This window comes from Balaenoptera physalus (assembly GCF_965194825.1).
Source record: "Balaenoptera physalus genome assembly, chromosome: 19".
Classification (NCBI taxonomy): Eukaryota; Metazoa; Chordata; class Mammalia; order Artiodactyla; family Balaenopteridae; genus Balaenoptera; species Balaenoptera physalus.
Window position 1 is genome coordinate 9,903,652 of NC_138900.1, and position 22,903 is coordinate 9,926,554.

The 22,903-nt window shown below is 52.2% G+C and overlaps 2 protein-coding genes across 8 annotated transcripts; one reads left to right on the forward strand and one right to left on the reverse strand.

The window, feature by feature from the left end:
- The first annotated feature begins 1,186 nt into the window (after nucleotides 1-1,186).
- LOC309648955 (optic atrophy 3 protein homolog) lies at nucleotides 1,187-9,243 on the forward strand. Its single transcript, XM_082438296.1, has 2 exons — nucleotides 1,187-7,543; nucleotides 7,916-9,243. The coding sequence occupies exon 2, from the start codon at nucleotides 7,933-7,935 to the stop codon at nucleotides 8,314-8,316; it is 384 nt and encodes a 127-aa protein (XP_082294422.1). The 5' UTR covers nucleotides 1,187-7,543; nucleotides 7,916-7,932; the 3' UTR covers nucleotides 8,317-9,243.
- A 519-nt stretch (nucleotides 9,244-9,762) lies between these two features.
- Nucleotides 9,763-22,811, reverse strand: VASP (vasodilator stimulated phosphoprotein). Of its 7 annotated transcripts, none has more exons than XM_082438287.1 (14): nucleotides 22,465-22,810; nucleotides 18,352-18,476; nucleotides 15,476-15,647; nucleotides 15,237-15,402; nucleotides 14,143-14,236; nucleotides 13,595-13,644; nucleotides 13,234-13,475; nucleotides 12,988-13,088; nucleotides 12,408-12,459; nucleotides 11,829-11,865; nucleotides 11,566-11,611; nucleotides 11,322-11,412; nucleotides 10,731-10,788; nucleotides 9,763-10,617 (listed from the first exon to the last, which is right to left on the reverse strand). In XM_082438287.1, the coding sequence occupies exons 2-14, from the start codon at nucleotides 18,366-18,368 to the stop codon at nucleotides 10,589-10,591; spliced, it is 1,155 nt and encodes a 384-aa protein (XP_082294413.1). In that variant the 5' UTR covers nucleotides 18,369-18,476; nucleotides 22,465-22,810; the 3' UTR covers nucleotides 9,763-10,588. The 7 variants fall into 7 exon arrangements, 6 of the variants coding, with proteins under 6 accessions (XP_082294413.1, XP_082294412.1, XP_082294410.1 ...); XM_082438286.1 differs by having other exon boundaries at nucleotides 9,763-10,606; nucleotides 11,829-11,862; nucleotides 12,988-13,085; nucleotides 22,465-22,809; XM_082438284.1 differs by having other exon boundaries at nucleotides 9,763-10,606; nucleotides 12,988-13,085; nucleotides 22,465-22,809.
- Between the last annotated feature and the right edge of the window lie 92 nt (nucleotides 22,812-22,903).

The window sequence follows — 22,903 nt, forward strand, 5'->3', positions numbered from 1 at the left end:
TTGAAAGTAATTTGCAGATGCCATGGCACTTTGTCCTTAAAATTTTTTTTTTTTTTTTGGCCATGCTGTGTGGCTTGCGGGATCTTAGTTCCCCGACCAGGGATCGAACCTGAGCCCTCGGCAGTGAAAACGCCAAGTCCTAACCACTGGACTGCCAGGGAACTCCCCATCCTTAAAAACTGAAGCAAGTGTCTTCTAAGAATAAGGACCTTCTCCCACATAATCCACAAACCACTATACACTAAGAAAATGATTAATAATTTCATAATGTCATTTAAGAAACTGCTTCTTTTCAAATTTCTCCAACAATGTCCAAATGTCTTTTGTAGATTTTTTTTTCCCCTCCAATCCAGGATCCAATCGTGATCCACAAATTATATTTTATAGTCACATCTCTTTAATCTTTAAAAATCTAAGACAGTTCCTTAGCTCTTTTGGATTTTTATGACTTTGGGTTTTTGGAACTTCCAGCTCAGTTGCCCTGTAGCAAATGACCCACACTCTGGACCATAATTAGATTGAGAGTGAACATTTTCAGCAGGAAAACGATGTGTGTGGTGCTGTGTCTTTCCCTTGGCAACTCCATCAGGACACGATGTCGGTGTGTCCTGTTTCTGATGATGCTGAGTTTGATCACTTGGTTCAGGTGATGACCACCAGGTCTGCCACTGGAAAAGTGCCCTTTGCCCTTTTGTAATTGGTCAGTAGTTTATTTATTCATTGATTGATTGATTCATTCATTCATTTATGTTTTTAGCAAATATTCCATGAATATCATCTCTGTGCCCAGTCCTGTGCTAGGCAGGGCTGTGCTGGGGACACAGTGGTGACCAAGACACTCTGGATCCTGCCTTCTCGGGACTCCCAGGTCATGAGGGAGACAGTGCATCCACAGGTAGTGACGACCCAGAGTGCGTGGACCTGGGATGGGGGAACCTGCATAAATCGTGATGGACCCAGCCTGGGGGGTCACGAAGGACTCCCAACAGGAGGAGGCATCTGAAAATTCAGGGTGGGTGTGGAGAGGAGTGAGTGTTGCAGGCAGAGGGAATAGCATATGCAAAGGCCCAGGGGTGGGAGAGAGCAGAGGCGTCTGGGCACTGAATGAACAGGTGGAAACTGCCAGAGCATCAGCCATGGGGTAGATCCCATTGGGCCTTGTGGCCATTTTAAGGAGTCAGGAAAGGGGGGGAGGGATAAATTTGGAGTTTGGGATTAACAGATACCCACTACTATATATAAAATAGATAAACAGCAAGGTCCTACTGTATAGCACAGGGAACTGTATTCAGTATCTTGTAATAACCTATAATGGAAAAGAATCTGAAAAAGATACGTATGTATAACTGAATCACTTTGCTGTACACCTGAAACTATCACAACATTGTAAATCAACTATACTTCAATTAAAAAAATTAAAAATGTCAAGTTACAGGGCCCATGGAGGAAGAAGGATCCTTCCTCCACAGTTGTTTTTCTTTGGCTTCTTGCAGTGAGGGTAGCTCAGGGGGTGGCAGGAGTCGAGGCTGCGGCTGAGGGTGCCCCTTGTGTGGAGTTCCGCAGTTTTGTTTTTTGTTTTTTGTTTTTTAATTGGTGTAAAATTCACATAACATAGAATTAGCCATTTTATAGTGAATAATTAAGTGGCATTTGTACATTCACCACATTGTACAACCATCACCTCTATCTAATTCCAAAACATTTTCATGACCCCCAAAATAAGAGTTGGTACCCATTAAGTGGCTATTCCCCATCCCCTCCCCCTCCAACTCCTGGCCACCAGCAATCTGATTTCTATCTCTATGGATTTGCCTGTTCTGGACATTTCTTATCAACGGAATCATACAATATGTGAACTTTTGTGTCTGGCTTCTTTCAACTTAGCATCATGTTTTCGAGGTTCATCCATGTTGCAGCAGGTATTAGTACTCCATTTCTTTTTATGGCTGGATAATATCCATTGTACGGATAGACCACAGTTTGTTTATCTGTACATCTGGCAATGAACATTTGGGTTGTTTCTCCTTTTGGCTGTTGTGAATAGTGCTGTGTGAAAATGGATGTAACTGGCAGTCATTTCTAGGCTTAGAGAATCTGTCTGGAGGGCAGTGGAGCATCGTGGAGGAGGGTGTGGGCTCTGACACTGAAATTCCTGGACTCAAGCCCTAGATCCACCTCATACTATTTGGATGAGCTGGAGTTCACCGTATGTCTTTGTGCTTGACAACAGAACTTCCTTTGTGGGATTATTATGACATCGAAACAGTTAATACATGTAAAACACTTAGGGAGGTGCCTAGCGCAGAGGAAATACTAGCAAAGCGTTGAATTTTGTCATCATCAGTGAACACTCTGCAATGCCAGCAACAGAAACCATCCTGGGCCAACGGAAGCAGAAAAAGAATATATTGGAAGGATATATTGGAGACCAAGGCTAGGAAAATCAGCAGGAATCTTGGAGGTCTATAGTTCAGGACACCAATGTTGTCACTAAGAGACCTAAAATGTATAATGGCACCTAGAACAGGGGTTTATTTCTTGCTTGTATAGCAGTTCTTGCAGGGGAGTCATGTGGCAGGACAGCCCTCTTCCTCTGCTCAGTCATTCAAGGACCCAGGTTGATGCAGTCCCACGATCTTCAGCTTGTGCCTTTCAAGGTCACCCTGGGGGTCATGTCCACTCCAGCCAGAGGTCAGTAAAGAGCATGAAGGAGGAGAGCACAGGTTTTATGGACCAGGACTGGAAGTGGCACTCTATTCACTTCACCTCAATTCCCCTTGCCGGGACTTAATGCCCTGGCCACACCTAACCCCAAGGGGCACTGGGAAATGTAGTCCCTGGCTGGGCCAACACTTGGCAGCAAGGCGTCTACCCCAGGTTGCCATGAGCACGAGACACTGGTGGACTCCTGAGGTCAGAGGACTGCTAGCACCGTGGGTACCACCCCACATCCGCCCTTCACCTGCCATCCTCCCTCCTGCATGACTCCTAGGCACTCCTGGCATCCTTGATACCTTGCTCAAGATTTCAGGTCCAGGGACTTCCCTGGTGGCACAGTGGTTAAGAAGCTGCCTGCCAATGCAGGGGACACGGGTTCGAGCCCTGGTCCAGGAAGATCCCACATGCTGTGGAGCAACTAAGCCCTTGCGCCACAGCTACTGAGCCTGCGCTCTAGAGCCCATGTGCCACAACTACTGAAGCCCGCGCGCCTAGAGCCTGTGCTCCGCAACAAGAGAAGCCACCACAATGAGAAGCTTGCGCATTTGCACAGCAGCATTTGCCAATTTCAGCGGGAGAGACTCTACTTTTTTCTTGTTTGTTTGTTTAAACAGCTTTATTGAGGTATAATCTACATGCCATAAAATTCACCTGTCTTGAGTGGACAGTTTATTTTTAGTAAATTTACGTAGTCGTGCAACTGTTACCACAGTCATTTTAGAACATTTCCATCACTGAAAAGATCCCTCAAGTCCATTAGCAGTCACTCCCCATTCTCCCCTCCCCCAGCCCCTGGCAAACACTAATCTGCTTTCTGTCTCTATGAATTTACCTATTCTGGACATTTCATATAAAAGAATCATACACTACATGGCCTTCTGTGTCTGGCTTCCTTCACTGCGCATAATGTTTTCAAGATTCATCCCTGTCGTAACATGTATCAGTACTTTATTCCTTTTTATGTATTAATAATACTCCACTGTATAAATATACCAGATTTTGTTATCCATTCACAAATTGATGGACTTTGGGGTTGTTTCCACTTTTTGGCTGTTGTGAATAACGCTGATGTGGACATGTGTGCAACTGGCCGTTGTTTTGAATACAGTTATTCTAGTGGGTGTGAAATGGAATCTCACTGTGGTTTTGATTGGTATTTCTCTGCTGACTTTTTTTTTTTTTTTGGCTGCGCCATGTGGCTTGTGGGGATCTTAGTTCCCCGACCAAGGATTGAACCGGGGCCCCCTGCAGTGGAAGCACCGAGTCCTAACTACTGGACCGCCAGGGAATTCCCAGCTATTGTTGAGTTTTAAGAGCTCTTTATATGTTCTGGAACAAGTCCTTTATCAGATATACGATTTGCAAATATTTTCTCCTAGTCTGTGGCTTGCCTTCTCACTTTCTTAATCTTATAAAATTCCTTTTTATTTAACAACTTTTTTTGAGGTATGACTTACATGCAATAAACTGTACTTATTTTAAGGGTTCACTTTGATGGGTTTTATCACAGGTATTTGCCATGAAACCACCACCATAGTTAAAAATATTTCCTTCACCCCCCAAATTTCCTTGTGTTCCTTTGCAGTCCATCTCTCCATCTATACCTGACCTCAGGGAAGCACTGACCTGATTTCTATCACTGTGCATTCATCAAAATCCTTTTTTTTCCAAATGGCCAAAAAATATAATTGTTATTCTTTTTGAACTAATTTTTTACTTTTAATTGTGAAATATTGCAGACATAGAGAAAATACTATAACACCCATGTACCTACCACTTAGAATTAATAGATATTAACATTTTGCCCTATTTGCTTTGAGTTTTTTTCCCTTTTCTAGGGACTAAAGCTAAAAAGCCTCACCCCGTTCTCACTCGTTCCTCCTTCATCTGTCCTGAAGTTGCTGAGTATTATTCCATGTGAGACTTTATACTTTTCCTGAATATATATGTGTGTCCATAGTGCACGTTCTTGTTTTTATCACGCTGTTTGTATCTTTTGGACCTTGTATTTCTTCTCGTTATGTTTGGGAGATTTTTCTGTGTTGAAATACATAAAGCTCATTCATTCTTTTAATTTTTTTCCTCTGCAAATCATGAGATTTATTAGTAGTGAAATATTTCAGAAGTGTTGGTAAGTTGGCAAAAGCATGCCTGGGGATATAAGACACTGCTAGGGAAGCAAACATGAGTAATTTCACCATTTTTGCTTTGTTTTGTTTTAACTACTGTGCTTGGCAAGCATAGCTTCATTTATAGATTGTGACATAAAATCCTCCTCAATTTCAGGCTGAGATTCCCTTTTGAGCCTTTACCTTTAAGAAACTGTCTAGATTTATGGAGGTAATTGACATATGGAATTTGAATATTTTTTAAAATTGTGGTTAAAATCATATAATAAAATTATATTATAAAAGACTCTCTTAACTGCTCATCAAATTTTGTTTTTTAAACAAAAAGGAATGTGGGGAATTCCCTGGCCGTCCATTGGTTTAGACTCCGCGCTTCCACTGCAGGGGGCATGGGTTCGATCCCTGGTTGGGGAACTAAGATCCCGCAGGCCCTGCAGTGCAGCCAAAAAATATATATACATTTTAAAAAATTTAAAAATTAAAAAAAAAGAAAGGAATGTTCTATCATCGTGTCTTTGAGTCCCTTTAACACAGGCCATAGTCGTGCCCGTCCCCCTCCCATTTTGAGTGGGGACCTGGACTTTCTCAGTCCTGGATTCTGAATCCATTTTGCCTTCTAACAGACCCTCAGGGAGAATAAAGAGTTCAAGGTTCCATCACGACCCTGCTTCCTGCACCCAGGCAGGAGCCTGGGGGACATCATAAGACTGGGGTTCCTTTTGTGAGGGGCCAGTGTAGTTTCCCAACAGGAAGAGGGTTAAATACGCAGTCAAGACACCTTGAAGTTAGATGTCTCAGGCTCATCTGACAGGTGGCCAAGGCCAAGTCTGGCTGCCCATGGGCAACAGGGAGGAAACAGACTGACCAAGGGCATGGCACCGGACAGTGGCATTTCTCTGGGCCTCACCAGATGCTGCAAGTGAAACTCACTTGGAAGAGATCAGGAAGGTGGCTGGACAACTCTCGTTCATTTGGGTCATGAAAACTTTTTTTTTTTTTTTTTTTTGGCTGCGTTGGGTCTTTGTTGCTGCGCGCGGGCTTTCTCTAGTTGCGGCGAGCAGGGGGTATTCTTTGTTGCAGTGCGTGGGCTTCTCGTGGTGGCTTCTTTTGTTGCAGAGCATGGGCTCTAGGGTGCAGGCTCAGTAGTTGTGGCGCTCGGGCTTAGTTCCTGCACGGCATGTGGGATCTTCCCGGACCAGGGCTCAAACCCATGTCCCCTGCGTTGGCAGGCGGATGCTTAACCACTGCGCCACCAGGAAAGCCCTGGGTTATGAAAACTTTTAACTGGATTACAATATACCTAAAGCAAAGTGTACACATCCTAAGTGTATAGTTTGATAAACTCACAGAAAGAACAGGAAACAGAATATAACCAGCCCCCCAGAAACCCTACCATGCCCCCCTTCCAGTCACTATGCCCCCCAAGGGTAACCACCATCCTGACTTGTAACCCCGTGGATTGAGTTTGCCTCTTTGGGGACTTTATATAAATGGAATCACACAGCATGTATGCTTGTGTGGCCTCTTTCACTCAACATTGTCTGTGAGATTTATTCAGCTTTGTGTATGTCGTTGTGCTTCATTGGTTCTCATTGCTGTTGAGTGTTTCACTGTGTGCATTCTTTTTGACCAGTCCTCCTATGGGTGGGCATTTGGGTGGTCCAGAGTCTTTTATTCATAGCACTGAGGTGAACATGCAGGGACATGTCTTTCAGAGAACATGTGACAGGTTTCTGTGGGTGTCCACCCAGGAGCGGAATTGCTGGCTCATAGAGCATTGAATGCTAAATTTAGGAGTCGCTGCCAACCAGCTGCCAGAGTGGGTGTCCTCAATTACCTCCTCCGAGTCTGAGTGTGATACATCTTTGGCAGCACTTAGGATGTGTGGGTTTTTCATTTCAGCCATTCTGGTGTGTGTGTAGTGCTTTCTCTTTGTGATTTTAATTAATATTTTCCTGACATGTAATGGAGGTCAGCATCTTTTCACATGTCTAGTGGCCATTTAGATTTTATCCTCTTAGGTGATTCAAGTCCTTCTCTATTGGCTGGTCTGCCAATAGAAGTGGTTAACCTCTTAGTGGTTAGGATTCCAGGCTTTTGATGCTGTGGCCGGGGTTCAATCCCTGGTGTGGGAATTGAGATCCCACAAGCCGTGCTGTGAAGCCCCCCCAAAAAATAGTCCTCCTATTCCTTTGAGGAATAGGAGAACTAAAGCTGGAGGTGGAAAGATGGACTTCTGTCTTGCAATTTACCCCCTTCTATGTAGTCTAAATGATCCCCCCCATGTGCATGTTATTCTTCTAACTTAAAGGAAGAAAACCTAATTAGGTCAGCCTGGTTGTTGTGGAGGATGGTTGGAAGGGGTCAAGTATAAATGTTTTCAGAAATTCATCCCTTAATGAGCCCAAGGAACCTTATTTTTCCCATCAATTCGTGTATCAGTGGATGAATATTATTACTGCAGTGAATCAGGTTTCAACATCAACTCTAGGCTTATGTTGCATTTACAAGTGATCACAATGCTGATAATCCTTGTTCACATGAGTAAGTGATTAGATAAGGAAGGAGTTGGCTTTAGAGCAGGCGCTCCAGCCCTGAGCTCCATCCAAAGCCCCAAACCCCACAAGTGAACACACGTCAGGACAGAGCGCAGCACAGTCGGCTCCACCTTCGGGGGGAGGGAAGGAGCCTGCCAGGTGGGTTGTGGGAGGGGCAGAAGGAGCAAGCTTTACACCCGCCCTGGACTTTTGACCGCTCCCACCCCTTCCTAGAGATTGCGGCCCCCACTCTGGACCTCCACTCCAGGGCAGCAATTCTCATCCCCAGCCGATCACCAGAATCTTCTGGACGTTTTCAAAAGATGCCCTCAGGGCCACCCCTGGCCAGATAACTAACTGGGCATTCCGCGTGCGAGGCCCGACGTGGGTCTTGGTTAAGGGGCCTATTCCCCGCTGGCGCCCGCTATTCTGGCTGCCGTGTCGCCATTGCTCCGACCCGGACACCGAGGCGTCGAGGGGCGGGGCTTGCATTCCCCAGCAAAGATCCCTGACCCCTGTCTTCCCCCGCAGTGTACCACTGGGCCGAGATGCGAGCCAAGATGCGCCTCATGGGCTTCAACGCTGAAGCCGTCAAGCCGCTGAACGAGGAGGCGGCCGCCGAGCTGGGCGCCGAGCTGCTGGGCGAGGCCACCGTCTTCATCGTGACCTGCAGCTGCCTGGTGCTGGAGTACTGGCGCCACCAGGCGTATCAGCGTCGCAAGGAGGGGGAGCAGCGCGCCGCCTGGGTCACGATGCGGGACGAGGTGGACCGCCTGGCGCTGGCGCTGGAGGCCCTGCAGGCGCAGGTGCAGGCGGCGCCGCCGCGGGGCGCCCTGGAGGAGCTGCAGGCGCAGATGCAAGAGGTGCGCGCCCAGCTCTGCGCCCCGGACCCGCCGCCCGCGCCCCAGGCAGAGCCCACGCCCGAGGAGTAGGAGGCCGCAGGGCCCTGGTCTCAGACGTGACTGATGCTTGGGCTGCCATGTATGTCTGTGCCCACTGTCCCTTCCTGAACCGGCCCAGCTAATACCACCAGGTCCCTTTAGGGGCAGAAGGGATCCTGGACTGGGGCTGATCCAACCAGGCTTCTGGTCACCTCCCTACTCACCTGTCCAGTGAGGGGTACCTTCCACTGGGACACCCCCATCCACCGGTGGAACGTTCCAGCCCGACCCCCCCCCCCGCTCCCCCCCCCCCACCGCATCCACTGGTTTAGCACTTTGGAATGGAAAAGCAGTGTCTTCCACTGCACCCCGCCCACCCACCAATAGGAGGGCCAGCAGGGCACATGGACCATCTAATTTTGTCACTCACACCTCCAACTTACCTGAGGAGTGGTCCTTTCCCTGGGACCCTCATCCATTACACCAGGACACCTCTTCCCACTTCTTCACTGGTACCGACATTGTAGTGAAAATATAGAAACCTCTGATGGACTTCCCCACCCCTTGACCTTCCATCTACCTCACTCTTTCGGGGGGGCAGGGAGTAGGATGGATCTTGGTGTGCATTAGCTCCAGTGAGTCACCCTGTGGCTCCTCTCGTCCACCACTGGTGCCTTGACTGGGGTCCTCCCCTCTTCAAGTGGATCATTCCAACAGATCCTCTCTCCACCCTTTCCTCCATCCAGATCTCCTCTTCAGAGTACTCAGGGATTCCCCCTTACTTCTTGCCTTTGAACTGGACACCCAGTGTCCACCCCAGTCCTTCATGCAAAGGCTTCCTCCAGTGGGACCACCTGCCCCCTCAGCCCTGAAGTTCACCACCTCCAACCAAATGGAATAATTCCACCAGGTAGTGTTGTTACCTACCTCGCCTACCCCCTGCCAACCCATTGAACCATTAAAGGGGATGTGTTATGAGCTCTGTTATTTCTGAATTCTATTTTTTTTAGACTGTAAATGTTGTATAATTTAAGGAGCTCTGGGGGAACGTCATTTTGAGAATGTGTCTGAGAACCAGGATGTACATCTGCAAAATGGGTGGCAGGCTCACTAAAATTAGAAGCTGGGAGGGTTCTGGTGGGAAGGGGCCAGTGTCATCCTTTGAGCCCTTTCCCAGATGGCGAAACTGAGGCCCAGGGGAAGCAAAGGGTCTTGTCCAAGGGCACACGGTCAATGAGGGACTGCCCCTGGCTTTCTCTAGGGTGGTGAAGTGGTTGGGGCAGGGTGGGAAGGAGTGAGGAAGCTGCCTGGTGAGGGGCACAGAGAGGAAGGGAGGCAGGAAGGCCGAGAGGGGCCAGAGGCCACCCTAGCTGCAGGAGTCTGAGGGCAGGTTCGGGTGGGAAGAAGGAAGGTGAGGGGAAGGCAGATTACTGGCGGAGGGAGGGACACGCCCCCATCCGCGTGAGAGCAGCCCTTCAAATCACTCCAGAAATAGCATTTATAAAAACTGGCAGATTTATTCCACAGGGGCCCATTTTCAAGAAGCTAAAGGTGAAGGTGGGAGAGGGGAGGTTTCCTCCCCTTTTCCTTTCCCCCTCATCTTTTTTTCCCCAGGGGGTAAAAATGGCCTGGACCCCAAAACCTACTGAAATAAAAAACCAAAAAACTGAGGTTCCAAAAAGTTACAGCATCTTAATTCCTCATAGAAAAGGGGAAGGAGCCAGAGGGAAGGGAGGTCCCTGGGGTGGGGGGAGGTGCCCCCAGCCTGATGGGACAACCCCCCTTAAATAGCTGTCCCAAGTGGGACAAGCCAGGGACACAGCATTTAAAAACTCCCCACATCCCATTTTATCAAAACCAAAGAGAAAAAACATTTCCTCCCCCCCAAACCTAAATATATATATATACTTTTTTTTCTTAAAAAACAAAACTTCAAAGGCATTAAGCGTTAAAGTGAATCTAGAACAAGGGAATGTGAAATTCCCTCCTTCCTTCCCCCTTACTGTGGGGTTAATTGGTACATCCCCAGCAGAGGAACCAGCCCCAAGGGGATGGCATAGGGGAAGGACCAAAGGGAGCAAAGGGTGGGGGCCTCCCCAGCCAATCAGCAGCCAGTATGGGTGTGGGCATGGTGCCAGGGAAGCCACACCCCCTTGGAATTTTCCAAGTGAGATAGGGAGTGGGGAAGACGCATTCCTGTGTAGTCTTCAGCCAATTCCAAGTCAAGTCGAGGCAGGGAAAGCAGGGTGACAGGCGGAGGGCGTGTGCGGAAAGGAGAAACTGGATCTTCTGGGGCCCTGTGGTCAGGGGGAACCCCGCTTCCTCAGCTCCTGGACAAAGGCTGGAAGGAAACTGGGCAGAGGTCAGGGGCAGAGCTTCTTCCCCCTTCCCTTCCAAAACAGGGCTTTCCAAGGGACATGATGCCTCCAAAATAAATAAATGTTTAAAATAAAAAACAACCTCACCTTCAATTATTTCCTCTTTCACTTTCTGCAGTTCCTTCCTCACCTCTTCCAGAAGCTCCTGAAAATAATGGGGTACCAATCAGGAAGGGTACTTGGACTTGCAAAAGTGAATCCCCCCTTTCTTAATGACTGAGGGGCCAGAGGAAGGAGGTTCAAGACCCCTATTACATACACATCATGACATCACTGGCAAGGCCACAAAGTGAGAATTCTAGGGGAGAATTCTGGATCCTTGGAGCCAGAAGGAAAGTACTGGAGAACATCCAGTACCAAGGCTGGCAAATACATTCCAGTCTCCTGCCACCTCCAATTGGTGATAAATGTCTGGGGTCAGTGTACTGAAAAGGATTCTGGGTACTCAACAGGAGTGAGTCCAGTGATAAGATTAGTAAGGTCTGTCATGGGTATTGGATAAGGTGGTTATGGTGTCTGTGTCATCCCTGACATGATCCAATCTCTCCATTTCTCAGACTGGAAAACTGAGGTTCCCAAGGCCTTTTCTAGAATCACATGGCAGGTCAGTGGCAGAGTCTGGACCCAGATCTCCTTTCTATCCCCCGGACCTCACTCCCAGTCCTTTCCCCAAGCTACCTGTTTCACCCTCTCCAGGTCTGACTCATCACTGGAGCTGGGCGTAGAGGGTTGGGCCTCGGAAGTGGTCACTGAAGAAGATGACTTCATCCTGGGAGAGTTGGTGTGGTTTGGGGCGGAAATGAGGTTAGAGAGAGGGTCTGCCTCCCCTGCCTCCCATTCCAGGGGTCACACTGTGTTCCTCCCTACAAATTTGGCAAATTCAACTATTTTGGGGGGTGGGGCCCCAGTATTGATGGCCCACCTTGGCAAGGTTGTGCTGTTCTTCTCCCAGGGTCTCCGCACAGATTCTGGGGGACAGGCAATAAATCAAAAAGATCAGGGACAAGGAATGCCCTGCCTCAATCTTTCTCCCCGAGCCTCATCAGCCCCTGTTCAAAGAACCATCTCAGGAGACTACAATCCCCAGCATTGTTTGTACAGACTCTCCCATCAAGGTGTGTTATATGTGAGAAGCGGGCATCCTGGGACTTGTAGTTCCTGTGACTAGACTGGGCTCTCACTCACCACTGTGGGCTGGGACTCTGGCCTCTGGCTCCTCCTGCTGGTGGGAAATAAAACTGTCATGAGCCAGGGGCTTCCCTGGTGGCGCAGTGGTTAAGAATCCACCTGCCAATGCAGGGCACATGGGGTTTGAGCCCTGGTCTGGGAAGATCCCACGTGCCACGGAGCAACTAAGCCCGTGTGCCACAACTACTGAGCCTGCGCTCTAGAGCCCGCGAGCCACAGCTACTGAGCCCATGAGCCACAACTACTGAAGCCTGCGCGCCTAGAGCCCGTGCTCCGCAACAGGAGAAGCCACGGCAATGAGAAGCCCGCGCACCGCAACCAAGAGTAGCCCCCACTCGGCACAACTAGAGAAAGCCCGCGCGCATCAACGAAGACCCAACGCAGCCACAAATAAATAAATTTTTAAAAAAAAGAAACTGTCATGAGCCAGCCCCCCCCCCACCCGGCGCCGCACCTCTGCTCATTTTCCTCCTCCACCTTCAAACCTAGCCCATCCCTATCACAGCCCCCTCCCCAATATTCCTACCCAAACGGTACATCCTAAGGGGTATATGGCAGGAAGAGCCCCTGACTCACATTGGCAGATTCATCCTTGGCGGTTTTCTCCCCAACTTGTGTGGCTTTCCTTCTGTAAGAGAGAAACGCAAAAAAACAGATGGCTTCAGCCCTCCCTCAGCCACTCAACAATTCCCTTCCCCAGAGCTCTCGAAAGGTGGATTCTAGCACGCAGACTTCTGGAATTTGTCAAGGCTAAGAAAATTTTAGTTTTAGAAGTTAAAGAGAGTGCCGCTCCTGAACTGGGGTGGGGCTTTCCGATTCCCATGTTTGGGAGTCACAAAATTCCAAGGGCGGAGTTCCCAGGTTCTGAGGCAGGATCTCCTAAGGTCCTAGAATTCTGGGGTTTAGAACATTCCAGAGGCTACCTGGGTGGTTGCAAACCTCAGCCATCTCAGGAGAATGCAGTCCCCATCATTATATCCCAAACCTGGCTATCAAAGGGCGAACTTTCACCCAAAGAAATCAACTAACTGGGAATCTGAGCCCTCCCCCCCACCCCGGCCCTACTGAACAGGAATCTCCAGGTGATAACTGCTGGTCTGAGGGGTGTGCTCCAAGGGCTTTCTGCGGCTGTTGAGGGCTCCAGGCTCAGGCTCACCTCCGGGCCAGCATGGCATTCATCTCTTCCATGAGCCCCCCGCCCGTGCTTCGACTGCTCTCAACTTTGGGGGCCAAGGGCCCCCCAGATGCCTCCTCCTGCTGGAGAAATTACAAAGAGGTGGGGGCTTTATGGGCGGGCCTCCTGGCCTTCCAGCCCTCCTGTGAGGCTCCCGGGCAACTCTGGCCTCATCCCATTATAATATCAGGCCCCGTCACCCCACACCCGCCATGCCTGCCCCCTCACCTTGCTGACTTTCCTGAGTTTGGCTCCGGCAATGGCTGCGGCCAGGCCGGGGGCCCCGGTCCCTCCACCACTGGGGCCTTGTGCTGTGGGGAGAGGGGGCGCAGGGGGTGGGCCTCCCCCTGCTCCATGCCCTGCAGCCGAGATCCCCGAGGAGGAGAGACCAGGGGGTGGGGGGGGACCCGGAGGAGGGGGAGGTCCTGGAGGCGGGGGTGGTCCCCCAGCTGGGGGAGCAGTTGGGCCTCCTGTAAGAAACACGAAAAAGGAGGAGTGCTGAGAGAGAAGCCTTATTCTCTGTTGTCCGGCTGGCCCACTCCCTCCTCTGGGGTGGTCACCCGACCCCCGAGGCCATTCGAGCAATCACCTGCGTTGGAGACCCTGCGCTCCCGCTCCATGAGCTCCGACTGCTGCTGCCTGGGGAGGGAAGGCGAGCTGCCATCACTCAGAGCCCCAGGATGGCCAGCAACTTCCCAGATCGCCCCTCAGAGGTCTCCGGCAAGGCTGGCTCCTAAGCCCCACTCATGTCCTCCATTCCCCAGGGGCCAGGAAAGGGTTGCAGGGGGAGGACAGGGACAGAGCGAGAGCAAGAGGCGAGCAATCTAGTCATCAGACTGTCAAGAACACCAGAATTACAAAACACCCAAGACCCTTTAGACAACCAAATTCTGGACTCTGGGAATCTGGAGGACCAGGATTTGAAGGGTCAGAAGGTTCTGCAGCTCTGGGTGTCAGGAGTTTTTGAAACTCCAGGAGGTGGGGGGGTTTCTGAAAGATGTCAATTTCTAGTCCCCTGGGAGTTGGAACATGCTGAAAACTTTAAGTTGGAGAGGTCTGAACACTAGGAGTCAGGGGTTCTGGAACAACCTAGAACTCCGGCAGCAGTAAGGTTCCCCACGCAGGGACTGGCCCCACCTTTTCTGTTGCTCCATCTCCTCTGGGGAGGGGCCGTTCTGGACAGACCAAGTGGGAGGTGCTGTAGGCGGCGGCGGCGGTGGAGGCCCGCCTCCTGGAAGGTGAGAGTAAAGGCTGCTGAGTCACCCCGGAAGCCAGCGCCACCCCTCAGCGCGTTCCCTGGGCTCTCCCGGGCCTCCCAGGGACTCTGCTGCGATGAGGGTCGGCACGAGCTTCCCCTGACTGAGCTGATGTGAGGTGGGTGCTGGGAGGATGCCCAGGTCACAGGCGGGACAGCAAAGGCCCAGAGAGGGGAGCCGCTTGCCCCAAGTCCTGCAGACCCGAATTTGCAGGAACAAGACTTGAATTCAGGCCCACTCCAGCATCCAGGCTCTTAACGCACCTGAAGACCCAGGAAAGGCTGAGAGCCGCCTCCTCACCCCCCTCAGGCCTCTGGCTCCCATGCATTTTTCTGTGCCTCGGACAAGCGAGCCCCTCCCCAGTGGCACTGACGCCGCTCCAGGAAGCAAACACCTCCGCCATTTGGTGATTTGTGACCCCAGATGCATGGCCGTCACCTAGAGCCTTGCTCCTCAAAGTGTACTGTTAATGGACCGGTAGCCTTGGCGTCACCAGGGAGCTTGTTAGAAGTACAGAGACTCGGGCCCCGGCCAACCCAACTGAATCGGAATCTGCGTTTTTCCTAGATGATTCGTGGGTACATTCCAGTTTAAAAAATACCAACTGAAGGTTTTTTCTTAATATTGTTGCCTGAAAACTAACCGATGATGACATAAGTCAGTATAATGGTTACCTGGGGAAAGGGCACAAGGAACTTTCTGGAGGCTGGAAATATCTATATCTTGATCTGGGAGGTCACACAGGAGTGTGCATGTGTAAAAATTCCTGGAGCAAAATGTACTCTTAGGAACCGTGCGTTTTATATGTGGGTGCACTCGGGGCACATGGGAACCCACAAAATCCTCATAATAATTCTCCACAGTAGTAGTGAATTGGCCCCATTTTCAGATGAGTAAACTGAGGCCCAGTGGTAAAGTGGCAGCCCCAGGCCACACGGCAGGGCTCAGTGGTCCCCTCTGCCCACTCTCTCTAACCTTCCAATGCCTCTAGGGCGCTGGCCATGCCGGCGGCAAACTGTGTTGCATCCTCCTTGCTGCCGAAGTTGAGGCCCCAGACCTGGCGGGCGTCACGCCACTGGTGGAAGTTGGGGGTGGCCTGGTTATACTTGACACCCCGGACGATGGCACAGTTGATGACCACCTGGCAGGGGGGGAAAAGTGGGTGAGGAGTGGTGGGGCGCAGCGGGCAGAGGGGGCAGGGAGGGAAGCCTCACCTGCTGGTCTGGCTGCATCTTCCGGCCGACCACCCGGAAGGAGTTGGCAGTGGGGTTGTGATAGATCTGGACGCGGCTGAAGGCCTGGGGGCCCGTGCCAGCAGGCAGCCATCGCTTGTTGCTGTCATCATAGAGCATCACAGTGGCCCGGCTGGAGCAGACAACTGTCTCACTGCCCGGAGGGAGGAAAGGGGAGAGAGGCCAGTTAGCTGAGGGGAGCCTGGCACCCTCCCTCCAGGGGCCAGTCACCTTCTCCATCTGGGCGCCCCTGGGAGATTTGAAGACACAAAGACAGTGTGAGAGGAAGAGGGACCCATGGAGAGGCAGAGGAAGACAGGCAGACCGGGAGAGAGGGCTGGGGACAGACCCTCAAAGAGACCCAGACAGGGAGACTGGGAGAGAAAAGACAGACGGGACAGAAAGACAGACATACTGGGAGAGTCAGACAAAGACAAACAGGGGATGTGAGACAGACAAGGAAAGAGACAGACAGTCAGATGGGGAGAAAGAAGACAGGAAGAGGAAGAGTCAGACAGACTGGAAGAGACAAACATACAGACTGATGCAGAGAGAGAGCTGAGAAAGGAATCAGACTGACATAGCGGAGACAGAGTGAAAGACAGACAGACAGAGGAGTAGTGGGGGGAAACAGATGGAAAGGCAGGGAGCAGAGAAAGATACAGAAATGGAGATACAGGCAGATGGAGAAAGACAAAGAGATGGACAGAGAGACTGAGACAGTCAGAGAGACGCAGAGTGAGAGCTGGAGGAGGGGGCCCGGGAGAAGCGGATGGAAGGGGCGGGGCAGGAGCTCTGGGCAGTGCTGGGAACCAGCCCCTGCCTGGTGCCCTTGGAGCCTCAGTTTCCCCATCTCTGCTGGGGTGCTTGGAGCCCCCCCTCCCCCAACCACCTCTCCCCACTCAGGAGGAGGAAGCTGAGGCTCAGGGAGGGGAAGGGTGAGGCTTGCAGCAAGTTGGGGCCCAATGCTAGATCCCAGGCTCTTCCACTTCCTGCTGCCCACCCCATCCATCCGGCCCCCCTGGTGCCAACGGCCATCAGTGGACACTCCCTGCTCCATGTCAGGCAGGGACCCAGACAGCCCCGGCCCCACCCTCCAGGGCAGGAGAGCATCACAGTGGTCTGTCCTGTCCGCAGATAGTGATAATCCAAGACCAGGCCTGGGGTGCCCAGAAGGAGTGCCTGCCCCAGCCTGGGGATCAGAGACTTCCTGGAGGAGGTGACATCTGACTTAGCCTTGGGGAGAGGGGGTCAGTAAACTGGTTCAGGGTTCAGGATCTGATATCCACAGATGTAGGTTCAAATCCCCGTTGGGCCACCTACTCCATATGACTCAGGCAAGCAGCCTTCCCACATGAGAGAAGGCATCTTCCTTGCCTGCAGACTGGGGAAATGACAGACCCCACCTCCCCCAGGGCAGTGGGAGAAGTAGATGAGTCTGGACATGTAAAGCGCTTGGCATGGTGCCTGGCATGTACTGAGTGCTGAGTAACTGCCAGCATCCTTTCCACGGGCACCCTGAACAGGTACCACTGGGTCCCTGAGCCACATCCCTCCCACCCCCTACCAGTCCTTCTGGGGAGGTTCAATGCCCTCCTCCCCCAGTGGGGAAACTCAGGCTCCCAGACAGGAAGTGACTTGCCCAAGGTCACACACAAACCAGGGGGAAGCACTGGTCCCCACCCCCACCGGACTTTATCCTGAAAAGAGGAAGTTGGTGGTCAGAGGTTTCCGGGGAGAGAAATTATACCCCACAATGGCTCTGTCTCTACCAGGGCTGGGGGCTGGCGCATGACACTGACGCCGTAAAAGACAAGGCAGGGAAAGCCCCTCAGCAGACCCAGATCCGGGTTCCGAGGCCAGGAAGCTGAGCCCCCAGACCCTCCCCCCAGGTTTACATAATTGGGGCACCTCCCTCTTATCAGGCACTTCAGCTGCTCAGATGCCCTAAGCCCTTTCCTCAGAGTCTCTCATTCTATTCTCACTGCAGCCCTTCTAGATGGGCTATTTCATCCTCATTCTGCAAGGACTGCAAACAGAGGCCCAGAAAGGTTGCGTGACTCGCCTGTGGTCACACAGCTAGTAAGTAAGCACAGCGAGGGTTTGAACCCAAGCCACCTGGCTCCCAAGTCCACAATCTTAACCACCGGGGACTGTGTGGGCCCTACCCAAACACCAGGTGCTGTTTCCAGACAAGTGCAGCCTCAGGGGCTCTTTCTGGCTTCCACTGCCCCTGGCAGGGCAGGGTTAAGGCCTCGCCCACACCTGCCACCCACACCCAGGGCAGACTCTGCCCAGGTGCCCGGGGCCTTCGTTGCTACCCAACCCTGGCTGCACTTTGCTCTCCCAAGCGACCCTGCCCTGCTGAGTCTCTGGACTGGCCAGAGAGCTGGATGTCTGCAGAATGACCCCAGACTGGTCTTGTCCCTCTCCAGGCTGTGGTGTCCCCATTACAGCAAAAGGATCCTGTTAAAACACAAGTCAGATCGTGCCCCTCCTCTTCTTGGAAGCTCCCGTGGCAGCTCCCACAGAATTTTTATTCTGGCCAAGTTCTCTCCAGGGCCTTCGTGATCTGTGTGATCTCTGATCTCATCCCTTCCTTCCCCCCAGCTTGCTGTTCCAGCCCCACTGGCCTCCGTGCTGCTCCTTCAACGTGCCAGACACATTCCCACCGCAGGCTGGTGCTCTTGTTCTCCCTCATCCTGGATTTTCACCTCCTTCAGGTCGCCACTTAGTCGACACCTCTTCCAAGAAGCCCTCCCTGACTACACTATCTGGAAAAGCTCCTCTCCCTCTCATTGCATGTCCCACGTTTCATAGCACCTGATCCCTGCCTGACAGATCCCTGTCTCCCCTACCAAAAGGTCAGGACCATGAGGGCAGGGATTTTTGTCCTTTCTGTTTTGTCCTTTCTGCTGTGTCCTCAGAACCTAGAATCATGCCTAGGGCATAGTAGGTATCCAAGAGTTGTTAAATTAGCCATCTGTAAAAAAGGAAAAGTTTTTAACAATGGCAGCTGACATTTATTGGTTAGCCTGTGTACCAGACACTGTTCTAGGTACTGAGCTGCAATTTCCACAGTGAACCTTGCAATGACCTCATGAGATGGACTCTGGTGCTCACCCTTTTTACAGATGAGGAACTGTGGCCACAGAAAGGTGAAGGCAGTTATCCCAGGTCACACAGCAAACAAGCAGAGGGGCTCATATTTGAACGCAAGTTCCCCCCCACCCCACCCCCAATGTTCTTAACCTCATTTAAAGATGAGAAAACAGCTAAGCTGATTTTTCTTTTTTTAAGGCAAGGTATAAAGTGGTGTGTATCAGAAGTTTTTTTTTTAAAAAAAGGTGGGGAGGATATAAATACCTCTGCACACAGAGTGGTGATATATGCAGAGGCTGCTTCTCAGGCGACTAACCATGGCTGCCTCTGAGGCACTGGGGACCTGGGGGCCTGAGGAGGCAGGCAGGAAGTGGACATTTTGTACCGTTTACCTTCTTGAATTGCTTGATTATGACTTGTTTTGTTTTAACATGGGCTGGTATTACCTATAAAAAACTAATTCATTACTTAAGTTCACAGAATAAAACTATAAACCAGGCAAAAAGCTAGAACGGAAAAATCCCACAGCCGGGAAGCAGGGAGTGAGATGGAAATGGGGTCTGCCTAATTCCAGTGGTCTCTGGGGTCTCATACCCTCAATTTGACATGAGAGCCTTAATCCCCAACCAGCCCAGAACTCTCCCACAAGTCCTCCCATTCTGGAAAACTCTAGCATGTGGTAGATAAAAGAAGGTTCAAGTCACCCCCTCGCTGTGTGGCTTCCCGTCTCTGAACCTCAGTTTCCAGCCCTGGAAGCCATAACTCACTGGGGTTTGGTAAGGATTGAAAGAGATAAGAAAAGCCCTAAGCGCAGGACTTGGAATTTGGCAGAGGATCCATATGAGGGAGCTGAGAGGCAATACAGGAGAGAGAGAGCTTCTCATCACGGGAGGCAGTCAAACATAGTCACTCCGGTTTACTCAAACCTTCCATGTTAGAGGCTTGCCCTTCCTTTCACCCCTTCATCCTATAGCCCCTTAAACTGCAAAACTTGTGATCCACCCCCCAAAGCCTCAGGTACACACAACCTTTCCAAACTACAAATCTTCTTGGAAGAAACCCTGGATAGAAACTCAGACGTAGGGTCTGCAGGGCTTGTATGGGTTCACTCTAGTCCTTCCTCCCTGACAGGCCTCAGTTCCCCATAAGTGATTAGGAAGGTAACTGGATTCCTTTTTGTTTATCAGCATTATCTTAAGTGTTTGTACAGTGAAAGCACGTTACTTGTATTATTATTATTTTTTTTTTAAAGACCACTAAAGGTTTGATTTTCCTTTTTCTCTAATAGTATAATAGTCTGGAAAGAGGCCTGGGTTCAAATGCAGGCTTGCCCACTTCCAATCTGACTTTCATAGGCAATTTGCTTAATTTCTCTGTGCCTCAGTTTTCCCATCTGGGGAAGGGGGATGGTCCTAATAGTATCAATCTCTTAGAATTGCTGTGAGGATTAAATTGAATCAGGCACCTATTACAGTGCCTGGCACAAAGTAGATGCTTGATCAAATGGTCTCTCATTATTTAAAAAAAAAATAAAAACAACAATAATAATTACAATTATTGGAAGAGGAAAGAAATGAACCAAGTACTTCTTGAGTCCCTTCTGCCCTGAGATTCTCAGACCTCTGCCCCACTTCCCAGAATTCCAGCTCAGAGTCCCGGACACAGCAGACACTCAACAAATATTTGTCAAACTGGGAGAAAAGGAACTGTATCTTGTAATTTTCCATCTTAACATCCTCTCTTCCAACTGCCCCCAAGACTGTCCCCAGCCAAATCAGCCAGAAATCAGAGGATCCCAGGCCCCTCCCCTCCCTCAATACTGCTTAGGAATTTCTGAGGGATCTTGGGCCAGGCCTTTCTCTCTTTGAGCCTCAGTTTCCCCAGTTGCCCCCAGACAAGGCCATGGGTCTTTCTGAATCCTTCCTAGCTGTCCTGGGAGAAGGGGCACAGCCCAGTAAGTCGGGTGTGGCCATCAGAAGGGAAGACCCCTCGGGAGGTGGGAGTAACCCTCTGGTGGGACAGGCATCAGCTCAACTTCTGCCCACCTCCCAGGAGGTGGGAGGTTTGGTCGTGGCCAGCAGTAGGGGGGCCTTGTGGGAGGGCCAGGGCCTCGGGGACTGGGGGCGGGGAGGCTGGCCCAGACGTTGCTCCTGCCCTTTTACGGTCTCAGTGAGTGAGGCAGCACTAACTCGGACATCCGCCATCCGCCTTCCACCGTGCCTGGGACCGGAAACGCGGCGGGGGGGGGGGGGCGGGGGGAGGCAAGGGGCGGGGCTGGGGGGCAGTGGGAGAGGAGAGCCCCCCCAGGAAGAAGGTGAAGTAAGAGAGCCTGACTCCCGAAAACCGCCCCCTCTCCCGGTCAGACCCTGAAGGAATGTTGCTATAATGGGGGAAAGGATAGGCAGGAAGTCTTGTGGGTGTCTGTGGGTGCCCCCTTGCTCCAAATTTTCCAGCAATCCCTTTACAGCAGAAGGAACAAATGTGCGAGGGGGATTCTCTACCGACCGTAAAAAGGAATGCCACCCTATGTCAGAGGGCAGGGGTATGGGGAATGTGGGAAGATGTGGGCGCCAGGGGGTTAATCCCCAGCCGCCCCCAGGGGCCTCCCCCTCGAGCTGGGGGCTTTGGGGCAGGAAGTCCCTGAGAGAGTAGAGGAAGGGAGATAGTATTGTCAGGCTCAGTCCTCAAGGGAGAGATTATGGGGGGCCAGGGGAAAGGGAGAATAAGGGGGGGGGGGGCTAGTCGGGTCCCCCAGCCGCACGGGCCCCGCCCTCAGGTGAGCCCAGGAGTTTTGAGGGAGGCCCGGGAAAGACAAAATCCCTGGGTCCCTTCGACCCCCACCCCCCAGGATTAAATTCCTGGGAAGATAGCTGGAACTCTCTGGGAAGCCTGGGTCCCTGGGGGAGAAGGCTATGACCTTGAAGCTTTGCAACGCCCCCTCCTCCAACCGCACAACTCGGGACTGCTGGGGAAGGGGGGGTGGTGTTGAGAGAAGGGGGAGGCGCCGTGGTGGGGAAAGCAGCCGGCCCACGGCGCTCTTTGCCGGCCCCTCCCCACACCAGCTGTCTCGACAGGTGAGTCAGGAAGACAAAGGCCCCCCTTCCCCCAGCTGCCGCGCCCCCTCCCTCCCCAGGGCCGCGCAGGTTGGGGAGAGGGGCCGCCCTTCTGGCCCGGGGCCGGGGAGCCGCCCTCAGCCCAGAGCGCTCGCTCGGTCCTAGGCACAGCCTGTTTTAAGCAAATTGTGGGTGGGGAGCGGCGGGGGAGGGGAGTCCCAGCCAGACCCTGGAGGCTGCGTCTGGGTCCGTGGATCCGTCCACACCAACCTCCTCCACAGGAGGATGAGCCCCCCGAATTTAGGGGGTTAAGTACCCCCGAAGTTAAGGAGCAAGGTCGCTCTTGGGAAGACTTTTTCCAGCGCCACGTAAAAGGGGACCCCGAAAACCAAAGTCTACGTCTCAATCTCTCTTCCAGGTCCCAGGGACCCCCAAACCGGCCCCCCACAATCCCTCTAGGGGCCGGGTTGAGATTTGGGGGGAGTCTGAGCCCTGCCTAAATCCTGGCCTCCCTGCGGGGAGTATTTGCCAACTTGAAGGTCCTCTGAAAAAGTCTTTTAAAAATTCGGGAGTCCTTGGAGCGCCCCCAAATCTAAGGGCTCCCGGGAGAACCTCACCGGCACTACGCGGAGCCTTGAGAGTCAAGGGGAAGTGGTCAATATTTGTAGCTCGTCCAAGGGGGCTCGGCCTCAAATGCGAGGCTCCCAGTGCCCGGTCCCCAAATACCAGCCCGGAGCAAGCTGGGGGGAGGGGGACAAAGACGGGGCGGGAGCTCGCGCCGGGCGGGGAAGGGTCTGAAGGCAGTTCGAGGCTCACCTCATGGCTGCTCGGCGGGCGGGCGGAGCGCCCACGGGGTAGGTGCTCCCGGGGCGCCCCTGGCTTGAGGTTCAGGGGTTCAGGGCTGGCTCCAGGTTCTGCTCAGTCTCCCCCAGGGTCCCGCCCCATAGAGTCCGGCTTCCTGGGGGGAACGTGGACAGGGCCGGGGCGGGTCCTCGGGCGCCTCGTCTCTCGGGGGCTCTGATCGGGGGTCCCGGCAGCAGAAAGGGGGTGCGGCGTCCCCTCCCCGGCGCGCCCCCTCGGCCGGCGGCGGCTACAATGTTACTCTTACTACTGTACTTCTCTTCGCTACATTTCGTTCCAAAATTCCACTCCCCGCACCCATAATGCCCTGCGCCTTAAAGGGGCCGCGGACACCTCAAGGCGGTGAGGTTGGGGGGGATGGAGGGCGCTTAAAAGGGCAACGCGGAACCTTAGA

Bases quoted from the DNA above. Each gene is read 5' to 3' on its own strand.
- LOC309648955 (XM_082438296.1), top strand. From the start codon at position 7,933: ATGCGAGCCAAGATGCGCCTCATGGGCTTCAACGCTGAAGCCGTCAAG.
- VASP (XM_082438283.1), bottom strand. The intron at 12,460-12,987 runs GTGAGCCTGAGC...TCTCTCTTACAG, and splicing joins AATGCCATGCTGGCCCGGAG to AAGGAAAGCCACACAAGTTG. The intron at 10,789-11,321 runs GTAGCTTGGGGA...CATTATTTTCAG, and splicing joins ACCTGGAGAGGGTGAAACAG to GAGCTTCTGGAAGAGGTGAG.